Consider the following 11,912-nt stretch of genomic DNA (forward strand, 5'->3'; position numbering starts at 1 on the left):
TGACATATCTATCTCTTAGTCTAATATATACTTATCTGTTTGAATATGTCTCTCTCTCTCTCTCTCTCATTCTATCTCACTTGCATCTCATTCAATCATGAGGGCAGAAGTTCGAGTCCGTGGGTGAACATGATTTTGTTTTCTTTCTTTACTTGCGAACGATTAATTATAAGAATTCTACTAAGTTATAGCTAAAATATTCCAAAATAAAACATATTATAATTACTTTTTTTTATATTAAATCTATCTAATTATATCCGTCTATCTATCCGCTGTCTACACACTTAAAAATAGGTAGTCAAAAATGACCCTATAACAGTCATTTTTGACCCCATTCTCAGGGTCAACTATACACCGAACCCATGGGGGTCATTTATGACCCACTAGATGTAGTCAAATGATTTTGACTACAATGGTAGTCAACAAATGACCCAAATGAAGTAAAAAATTACTACAAAAAGGTCAAAATTTGACTACATTTAAATGAAAAGGGGTCAAATGCAATAGACAGTAGGGTCATTTCATTCCTCCATCCTTTCACTTCAATGTAGTCAATTTCAACTTCAATGTAGTCAGATTTTGACTTCAGTGGTTAGTTGTATCCGACTACTTGTAAGCTTAACACATTAATTAGACACAAAAACTAAAAGATTATTGTGCATAAACAAATAATTTATTTATAAAGAACATATTAGATGCTTCCAAAACACTAAATAGCAATACAAGAGTGGTAACATTTAAAATTTGATCCTAAAAAGTACACTGTCAAATTGAAAAGCACTGAAGCATTTTCTAACATTATTAAGACATTACAGATTTTATAATTTGCTTTTCAAATAATTGACCTTGATTGATCAATGATGTGGTAGTAGGCCAAATATCTGATCTGTATGCTTTTTTCTTGAATAAATTCATCTGGTTTGACTGCATTGACATCATAAATAGAGAAGATTCATCTTGACAAAACCAATTATCAATTACTGACCTGACAGTTATGATCCAATTCTCGTCGGAACGCCCTCTAGAGAAGATGGCTTTCGACCAGGATGGCCGAAACTGTCAGGTCAGTAATTGATATTGGTTTTGTCAAGATGAATCTTCTCTATTGAAGATCTGTATGCCATCTACAAAGTGTCTGCATCAGATTCACATGGAATGATGGCATTTACACACGCATATGATACACCACATCTGACACCTAGATGTTATTACATGAATTGTCCCCAAGAAAAGCTGCATATCATCTGCATTCCTGTTTACCCAATTTTTTTACACTGATGTACATTAATACTGGATAAGTTACAGGATAACATGGAAGTCAATTTGCTTAATTAATTTAAAACAAATTCAATTTCAGTTCATATCGAAAAAGTACGAATTAAAACATGAATTTCTTCACTTGTGTTCGCCACCAATCAAGCTGTATTGCTGATCGATCCATAAACACTATGTATCGGGCTCATTTCAATGGGTTTTACACATGTACCATTTTAAAGTCATATTAATGTATTTACATTGGGTTTTTGAACAGGAAGGACCTTTTGGAAAATTCCCTCTATAAAATTCTATTTGTAACTATTTCAAAGAAATACTTCTACACATTCTATGTAACTCTATTGCAACTCGGGAGCAGTAGCTGCAAGTCCAACATCTGAAAAATGCTTTGTCAGCAAACAGCAATGTACCAAGGGTCACACCAATTCTTAAACTGAAACTTGCTATAATTTACAATTCTATCAGTTACATCATTTTCTTTAATCAGTTAATAGTTGTCATTCTATCAGTTAAATTCAAAGTTGAAATTAATCAAATTCTAATAATGTATCAGTTAAATTCAAACTTGCTATTTGCAGTAATATCAGTTAAATTTAAACTTGCCGTGTATTATAATTCCATCAGTAAAAGTAAAACTTGCTATTTGTAACACTTCAATTGTAAAAAGGCAATACAACTCAATTACCACACATTACATCACTTATTCATAGATTCTAGTCATTTCACTGGCGCAATCACACCTTGTGATCACATGGTATTTTACCCCTTGTTTGGGGTGTTTTTTGTCAATTAAAATCCTTGTTTGGGGTAAATTTGACCACTTTTGGTGAATCCTAGCTTGGGGTCATTTTTTAAAGTATACACATGAGTGGCCACCCTCTCCTCTCACAATCACACCAAGGTTAGTACAATGATCCCAAGCTAAACATTGATAAGTATGCAGTTCAGCATATTATTTTCATTTTCATTAAATTCTAGTTTGAAGGGCCTATGTAGTTCAGTACATCCAGTGGTATAAATAACATCAACTCGCGGAACTCAAAATACGAATCACAATTTGGATATGCGCCTTGGTTATGGCATAGTATAATAAATGGCATAGTATAATGAATGAGGGCTAAGGTCTTTGAATTCTGCTACCAGAATATTAATGTCAAGAAAACAATATCACACAGTGGTAATTATGTCAAAACTTGCTTAATGTGTCTGCTATAGATTAACTTATGTACATTAAATGTTATCTGTGCAAACATTTTGGCTTAAACCTAGTCTATAAATTTAACTGATCGAAAAACCATAATTTGCCACAAAAATGACAAGTTTGAGCTTTTTGTCACAAACCCATCTTCTAAAGCCACTAGCATTAATTTGCAGAGATACAATTTAAAACGCAGAGGTATTTAGCAGACAAAATGAAAATGTTGGCATACTTGCCACTTTGCAATTTTGTTTGTTTTGTTGCTTGCAAAATTTAAAGTCAAAATGTGGTATTGGAATTTGGATACCCTTTGTACCCCCCTGTATACGAATGACTAAAATAGATTTGAAAAGGATAGGCAGTGAAATTGATACGCATTTATCTGATGTCACAAAGGAACCCTAAAGGCGCATGCGTACACACGCAAGCAATTGAAGGTGCTGCTTAAGTACGCACGTGGAGCTGCTGCCTTGAGGAATTGACGTACCTCGATACCTGAACTTGTAAAATCCATTTTAGTATTAAATTTCATACATGGCATACAGACATATCCAAATTAGGAGACATATCAGAATTTTGAGTTCTGCTGAACTGACATTGACCATTAAATGGTTGAAAATTAAGTATGAAGGACATATGTCCTTAATGACCTCACACAGGAGGAGGTGTTCCTGTCTTTGGCATTTACCTGGTACAGAACTTTTTGAATAAACTCCCATGTAGTATAGCACGCAGATGGATACTCCAGGTCAAGTACATAAAACAACTTGAAACACACATCAACAGCCTTCAGAAGGCTGTCTTGCTTAAGGGCACGGCCCTCAACCACAGCAAAATATTGTGCTGGCGCTTTCTGTGGGCCAAGGGCCAGGACAAATGGTTGCCGCCTCTTTGACATGAGTCCATCCAAGTATTGAGGGAGGTTTGTCCCTATCTGTAAAAAGAGAAAATAAATCTACTGATTAATTTACATTTAAAAAATAAATCTAGATATTTTCTGTCTGCGTACTTAATTCTTACTGGTAAGTGGGTTGTAGATAGATATAGCTTTAGCATGGTCCTGATGTACATTGTGTGCACACACTTTGCTGGTCGAGGAACAATATTTGACTATACTGCCTGGCGTTTGACATCATGGGTCAGTCTGTCAAATCTATATAGTGAGGGTAACTACTGTAACTTGACCATGATCATGATAGAAGTTGTCATATAAACTTAACCTTTCTTTATATCACAGTTCTAAAGATCTATCACAGATCTAGGTGTAGAGTGAGAGTCGAGTTCTATTAGGGACCTGTCAGCTGAACTTCAATTAGCAAACATGGAAAGTTTGGGCTGCATGTGGGATGTGCTACAAATGTTGTAGTGCGACAAGCATGCAAATTCTGCAGTTAATCGAGCCATAATCAAAATGATACAGAGATGCCAGTGACTTTTTTTGGTCACATTTTCCTGAAACGCTAATAAAATTTCTTGAAAATATGAATTTTTAATCTTGTTTTGTACTGGAGATGCTGAAAAAAATTTCCTGAAGTCTGGCATCTCCGATGATAACAATTAAAACAGATCTATGCAATACAAACTGTGTGAGCATCACATCAGCCAAACTGTTGTTGTCTTGATGAACGTGTCCCATTCTTTACATATCACTTTCAACCAAATGGAGTACTTGAGGCATTTCTTTCATTTTATGTGCAAGAAGATATACAAAAACATCCTCCAATTGGATATATCCCATCTGCATCCCACCTCTATACCCAAACATTTCATTTAGTAGGCACTAAAATTTACTCCATACTTACCGGCTGAAAATCAATGAAGGACTCCATTGCTTCTTTCACCGTAGCCCTGGATTTCTTTGCGTTTGACAGTTTTCCTGTAGGCAGTATCAAGGGCAGTGCTGTCAGACCTGCATCCTGTGCACTTTGATCATCTATATCTGAAAGGAAAACAAACTTCAATTAAAATAGAGCAATTCCATGGTAAATATTTTAACACTGAATCGCATCTTTTTTACAACAGTATACAAAATTATTGAAAAGCAAAATATTACAGAAAATACCCCGGGTGGGGGTGGTGGTGGAGGGGGCACTCAATATTGAAGTTCGCACCATGTGCGATCAAAAAGACCCCCTTTTTTGGACTGCTGTCACCCAAAGACCCCCGTTTTTTCCATTTGATGACCCAATTTTTTTCTGTCACCCAAAGACCCATGAATTTTGCACTCTCTGACCCAAAAATTGCCCAAATTTTTGATTTTCAGAAAAATGCCATTTAATCACACTAAAAAAGAGCCAATTTTTTAGCTTGGTGTGTCACCGAAAAACCCAGATTTTAGACTGTCACTGAAAGACACCCTATTTTTTTACTTGTCACCCAAAGACCCCCTATTTTTCATTTGTCACCCAAAGACCCCCTATTTTTCATTTGAACGCATCACCGAAAGACCCCTATGTTCGAGATGTGTGATCTTACTCGTACGTCACTTTCATATTGAGTGCCCCTCCCCCCGGGGAAAATATGTACCGGCTTGCACTTGTGGACTTTGCTTTTCTCCATACTGCAGTAGTTTTTTTGCCAGTTCTTGAGTCCATTTCATGATTAATCTGTCAGACACATCCCCATGAACTGCTCTGAAATCACCATCTATCTGTGATGCAAATTAAAATGCATAAAGAAGGATTGTAAAACCTTGATTCAGTATGGTAATTTTGGGGTGGGCACATGTGTAATGTCTAATTGCAAAATGAATATCCAGCAACCAAGGAGCTAGGCCTTGATTATGTTAATGACACCTGGCAAAAGATACATGTAGGGAAGTATATTATTATCAGTAGTACCAAATAAAAACAGGCAGAATTTGGTAGACTTTTGTTACTGGTCCTGGCAGGCAAAAAAGATCAATGAGGAATTTTATTTGGGTTTTTGAGAAGCACACCTCAAGAATTAATGCTTTACTGTACTTTTGACATAAACCAAGAAAACAAAAGTTACCCCATACCATGTTAGGGACATCAAAGAGTCCAGGCCATTGCAACTCGATGTCATGCACGGTAGATTTCTTCTCTGAGTGAATTTCTTCTTGTCTTTTCAGTGCAGTCTTCTTCATGAATTCCACCACTTTAGGGATAGGGCTATTATTATGTTGAAGCCATTGCTTCATTTCTTCCAAGTTCTCCGGCTCCATATCTTTTTCTGAAAAAGACAAGGTGATAAAAAACAAAATCAATAGTAGGCTACCTACAGCAAACCCTAAACTACCTTTTACAAAAAGTTAAAGTCCTTCTCAAGCCTTTCGGCCCATAGAGCGGCGCCTATCTCCATTTCAATAAACCTAGGCCACATGTCTACTGGAAAGTAGAGAAACTACAGCAGGGGGTTAGTCCACTGGTAGCCATGTGTTTAACTTCCCTACTCCATTCTTCTAATGTCGAGTGCCTGACAAGAAAGCAGTAGGTACCATTTTTAAAGCCTTTGGTATGGCCCGGCTGGGGTTCAAACCCACAACCCCCCGATCATGAGGCGGACGCTCTAACCACTAGGCCACCATGCCGGTGACACCTGTTTAAGGCTCTAAAATTTGACGGCAATCAATCCTAAGATCTAGTGCACTGATGTAAGTCCCGGGGGGGGGGGGGGGGGGTCTGTCCTCATTGAAAGGGGGGGTATCATGCTTGACCAAGAATTCACGTAAAAAGGGTGTTTTTTACAATCATGCACGTTACGTGCGTAACTTAAATAGGGTCTCAAAATCACCAAAAATCAAGAAAAAGGGTCACTTTTTTAAACCGATGAGTTACGCATTCAGTGTCTTAAAAAAAAATTCACCTTACCTGTGTACTTAGGGCTAATTGCATGTTCATTTAACACTACAGTTTATCACAATGATGGAATATTCCCAAATCCCAGCCAAAAACACTTTGCATATGCCCGCAAACACTTGAATTAGCCCGACCTCATGCACGGAAAGCAAAACATATATCACTATTTGCTTGGTTTGAAAATAGTTATTACTTGCTTTGGGGATTACTTACTTAGGGTAGCAAATTAACGATAATCATACTTATTTAGGGTGTATATTTTTGCATTTGTAAATACTTGTTTAGGATGCTTTTGGCAAGTCCTTGGTCATGCATGATACCCCCCTTTCAATGAGGACAGACCCCCCCTGGGATGTAAGTTCCTGACCAGATGCACTGCAGGAATCAGACTAAGCTTCCTGTAAAAATTTATCTAAACTAGTTATAGGTTTCTTGTAAGAGGTTGGAACATGCCTTTGATGCAAGTTGATTAAGTGTTACAAGCAACAACAAAAAAAAAAAAAAACCATGCAGATGATTTTAAAGTGCGCTCTACAAATTTAAAGCGTAAACTCACAGCCTCAACACACTTTGAGAGAAATGGCATTGATCACTTTCACCCAAAAGACACTCCATTTAGCATCATCCAGGGATGCAGCTGCTATTGGGCACAGAACCCTATTCAGCCTACATCTAGAAGAACAATATTGCAACTGGGACCAGCTCTCGGAGTCCCCGAATATTATACCGGTAGCTGAGACAATAAGCAATTAGTTCCGTGGCCAAGGGAATTTCAATCAAACATACAAATCATGGCTGCGCTGGGACTTGAACACACAACCTTAAGATCTGGAGTACAATGCCCTACCGATTGAGCTAACTTGATCACAAGCAATCTGCTGAGCATCATGAGGTGAAAATTGGTAGACCAAAGACTGGTCCCTGTGGAATGTGGAACATTATAAATCATCTGATAATTCTGAAGATTGTAATTAAGTAAGCCTACCAAACCCAACTTGAACTTGAAGATGAGCCAGTAATAATTAAACATTCAATGTTCACAAAGCATGCAACAAAACTTAAACTAGGCACATTAACATACCTTTAGATTTTAGTTCTTCAATTTTTTCCTTGGTTGATGGTTCTTTCTGGTTCTCCTCACTTGAACTTGAAGGTTCCAAAGATGTCCACCCTTGCTTTGGCATTCTCTTTCTCACATTTTTCAACCTTTCTTCGATGAAGCCCTTTGCATGTTCACCCTCTACTGCTGGTGTATACCATGCTTCCTATGTGCGAAATTTATACAAAGAAATACATGTAACAGCAATGAGTGAATATACAGCACCTACTTTACAGTACAACCTAAAAAAGTGTAACATTTAAGTGTAAAAGTTTTGTTCAATTCAGTATTTAAACACTTATGATGGTGCAAAATAGTTGACAACGCATATTGTTGTTATCGAACAACAGAAAGAATATGGCACGAGAGAAACCGAAATGCCACCAATAAGCGTTAGATGAGTCCGGTATTTTCTCTTCTGTTCAAAGTTATTGTTCATGGGGTACAATGGGACAAAAACAACTTGTTGATAACAACACAATTTTCTGCTTCAAATGATGTTCTTTTAACGTGATTAAACTTATACTTACATAACCAGGTCCTTCAACATCTTTCAGTGCTGGAAATTGTTGAATCATGGATATTGCCATGCCCACCTTCTGTTCAGCAGATGGTCTATTATTATAAAGATCCAAGAAGAAAGGAAAAAAATAATGATCTACTACAGATACCTATAAGATAATATAAGAACAAATTTGTCTTTTATTAGTAAATAGATTTTGCACTCATTCATCTTCCAGATGCTCCCTGCATGCTGCCTTTAAACTATGCTGCATACTTTTTAGCAGCACAGCAAGGGCAATCATCTTCCAGTGATGTCACTGCACCATGACTCTCATGCATCTGAACAAGTTTGGAGATGAATATTGATTGTAACTGTCTTTTCATTTTCTATTGAAAAGTTATCTTCAGAAACCTGAAACAGTCAAAGTTTTGTAACAAAGCAAATATTTCAGTTAATTTTTATAATGAAACTCCCCCCCCCCCAATTTTAAGAGTTGTTGAATCATATCAGGGATATGAAAATCATCAATTTATCTTTTCTCCTTCTACCTGAAGGTTGAGAACTTATATCCATCCCTCATATATCCCCAGACAGGGCATGCATAAGCTGACAGCAAACCTGCATTTCACCACTTTTGTGAAAAATAGCTTTTGACTGGTCTAAGCTCCAACCCTGGTCTATTGATTTTGTTAGTTGTTTGGAAATTTTTGAGTATTTTCTTACTTGTTTCCATATTTCTCCATGAGGTGGGATACCACTATTCTCACCATTTTTCGTCTGTTAGAGGCACTCTGTGGTCCACCTTCTTCAAGTTCACCGAGAATGGACTGGCCACCAGCAGCCTTTTCCAGAATAGCACTTATGTCCTAGAATTTGGTAAAGAAAAAAACAAATATTTGAACGGTTATTTTTATTATACCAGTATTTTTTTTTCAGTTAGGCCAGAAAAAAATTATTTGTTACTTGTTAAAGTACATGGGAATTAGAATTTACTTCTTGTCAGAACTGTTTAAATTTATACCATGTGAGGCATTTTCTTGAGATTTGACAAAAATACTTTTTGTTATCAAAAGTTTTTGTTAACGAGTTGATATGTACATGTAATTATGTATAGTGCAATGAATAACGAAATACAAAATGTTTACATCAATCTGATTTTGTAGGCCTATTATTCAGCATGACTCCTATTTTGCTCAAAATATCGTGTTTTTATTATTGATTAGTATTTTTTTTTATTGAAAGGCAGTCCTCTCAAAAATTTAAATGAACGTCCAATTTTGCAATTCTAAACATCCAATTCTAAAAATTTCAGGGTCCCAAATCCAATATTTGTCTATTTGTCAAAACTCTATTCATTTTCAAAATGCAATTTTTTGCGTTAATTTTCAACTGTCCAAAAATCTGACCGAACGTCCAATTTTGCGATGTAAGCTGTGCTTACGATTTAAAACGACGTTTGCGCGTCTTTTTTAACATTGGCGTACAAAATTGTACATGCTGGCTTAACATAAAAAAAAAATGTCAGGGTCCAAAATCCAATATTTGTCTTCATATCAGACACAAAACTCTATTCATTTTCAAAATTCAATTTTTTGCGTTAATTTTCAACTGTCCAAAAATTCAACTGAACATCCAATTTTGCGATGTAAGCTGTGCTTACGATTTAACTCATTCGCGACAGAGGGCCTGTCAGAGAGGATTTCAATGACCACTCTTCCCATTGGCAACTTGAGAGTCTAATCTATACTTAGTGTGGAACACAGCACTTACTTATGGGGATATATGATTTCAGAGTAATAAGACATTGGCCCTATGCAACCTGTAGGAGCTTTACATGGGATGAATGATAGACATAAATCTTAAGAAATAACATCTTTATGAAAAAATAAATTCCTGCAGTTATAAGAATACATTTTACTTGTGAGAAAAACAATTGTTAGTACTTCCAAGTCATTTATGATGCACCACATACCTAACTGAAAATGGAATAGTCTAGACATACAGGGTTCAATAAAGTTCAATAAACTTATCATACCATATAGGTTCATCAATTTCGGAATAGGGGTATCAACATAATGGGGAAATATGTCAAACAGAAGATACAGTGGCTAAATATCATTTTCATTGCATTATAATAGATTCTAAAGGCATGATTATTCAGTTTGTTTTCTTCCTAAAACTGATATTGCTAAAATTTAGGCAACTCTTTGATTATCTTTGTAAGTAACTAACTCTACCCTGCTTGAGAATAGACTGGCCTGTCTACCTATTTGCATATGATATGCGCGCAGTGCTTACACACTGGGTTGTGTGTATGCGTAAAGCACACAAGCACATAGACATTGTATGGGACATTGTACTGTGTGTTGTAGGCACAGAGATACGATCTTACGTATACTAGAGAGGGAACTCTTTCCGCGTGTTTTTATTTCCCATAGGTTTTGTACATAGCCAACATGGCTGCCGGCGGACAATTTGAAGGATGATTTTGGAGGGTCAATGTTTTATTCATGAGAATGACGTCAAAATACGCATAATGCACTTGTATGATTGGATTAAACGCTAATGTTTTATTCATGTACTCATGCATTAAACATTTTTTTCCGTCCCACAATTCCCTACGATATCTGTGCGAAGTGTCGTTCTTTTGGACTCTGCGAATTTGAAGTTTCTGAAACGAAATAGCTAGACTAATTATCTGTTTATAGAATTGATGTTCGAAATCATGGTTTCTGAGTGAACTTCATTGGAGCGGAAAATCTTGGAGGGAACATCAATACTATTCTAATGACATTCCATAGGAATAAAAGTAAGTTACGCTCATTTTCATGTTTTGATCTCACTTGCAAATTGTAATGTGTTTGCCGGGGTTCGGGGCTCATCCTGTATTACGCACTATGTAAACCTCAATTTCAATATTTCTTTTGCCTGACTTCCAAATAAGTGTGATCATTGAGTTTCTCAAAAAATACTATATCTAGGGGTCTATATAGACTATAGTTTGTCGTAGATCTAGACATTCATCGGAATGCTTCATGTAGGTCCAAAGTAAACCTTTATTTCAGTTTTATTGTGATTAGACAATTATCAGGGGTAGATGTGGACTTGTTTCCGACCTCCTGTTTTTTAGTTACGACAAACTGTCGATTTTAGGCCTATTCAAATTTAGGTCAATGTAGGGATATGGTCAGAGCGGGATCCGGCCTTTGATATCGCCGGTGCTAGCCGGCTAGCGAGATTGTCGATGTAGTCATGGGGTATGAAAATAGCGGGGACGGACTAGGCCCAAACTTCAAGCTTGAAAGTTGAAGTTTAGGCCTAGTCCGTCCCCTCTATTTCATCTTCATATGAATAAGTATAATTCTCAGCAGTTTATTTTATTCAGGAACGCTTTACTTCAGAATAATCAGTGTTGAAATACGATTGACTTAGCATTAATGTCTGTTATGTTAAGTGTTACTAAGTCTTAGATTCTGGGCTCCCGCCCGCTGCGCGGGCGGGAGCTCTCTGGGTTACATGATGCCATGCACTGCAAGTGCAATGGCAATGCCAATGTCAACGTGTTATTTTGTGAAATTACTTAAGCTTAACGAAATACTACAATCATGTAAGTTTACATAGTAAAGACACAAATATGTTTGACACTCAAGACAAATTTCTTACCTTCAAACACAGCAACTAAACCACCTAATCCCCACTTATTTAGGAGCCTCTCCATCATCAACACCAACTAAGCGGTCGCATGCAGACGTAGACTGCAGTAAAAAATTCGCAACTTAACTTGAGACGCGGCGGCGCGCGCGGGATATTCGAAATCATACTCACCATACATTGAGTGATTCGACCTGAAGTAAAATAGTTCTTTGATAAAAATAATATATATCACAACGCAAATGAAGTGAAATACATGGAAAGTTTTAAAATGTTGTTTCTTTCACACTGATTAAATTTGTTTGCTATTACAACATTACAAGTATTAGCAAAATAACTATTGATTATTGAACACTGCACACA

At 36.6% G+C, this 11,912-nt stretch overlaps 1 protein-coding gene across 2 annotated transcripts; it reads right to left on the reverse strand.

Annotated features, from left to right (window-relative positions):
- Nucleotides 1-651: 651 nt before the first annotated feature.
- Nucleotides 652-11,704, reverse strand: LOC135153488 (uncharacterized). 2 transcript variants are annotated; one of them, XM_064096135.1, is made up of 8 exons: nucleotides 11,562-11,704; nucleotides 8,622-8,764; nucleotides 7,924-8,008; nucleotides 7,376-7,559; nucleotides 5,475-5,668; nucleotides 5,000-5,123; nucleotides 4,276-4,412; nucleotides 652-3,407 (listed from the first exon to the last, which is right to left on the reverse strand). In XM_064096135.1, exons 2-8 carry the CDS (start codon nucleotides 8,666-8,668, stop codon nucleotides 3,093-3,095), a joined length of 1,086 nt encoding a protein of 361 aa, XP_063952205.1. In that variant the 5' UTR covers nucleotides 8,669-8,764; nucleotides 11,562-11,704; the 3' UTR covers nucleotides 652-3,092. The 2 variants fall into 2 exon arrangements, with proteins under 2 accessions (XP_063952205.1, XP_063952206.1); XM_064096136.1 differs by having other exon boundaries at nucleotides 4,276-4,406; nucleotides 11,562-11,695.
- Nucleotides 11,705-11,912: the final 208 nt, after the last annotated feature.

The sequence above is a fragment of the Lytechinus pictus genome, chromosome 3 (assembly GCF_037042905.1).
Source record: "Lytechinus pictus isolate F3 Inbred chromosome 3, Lp3.0, whole genome shotgun sequence".
In the NCBI taxonomy this organism is placed as follows: Eukaryota; Metazoa; Echinodermata; class Echinoidea; order Temnopleuroida; family Toxopneustidae; genus Lytechinus; species Lytechinus pictus.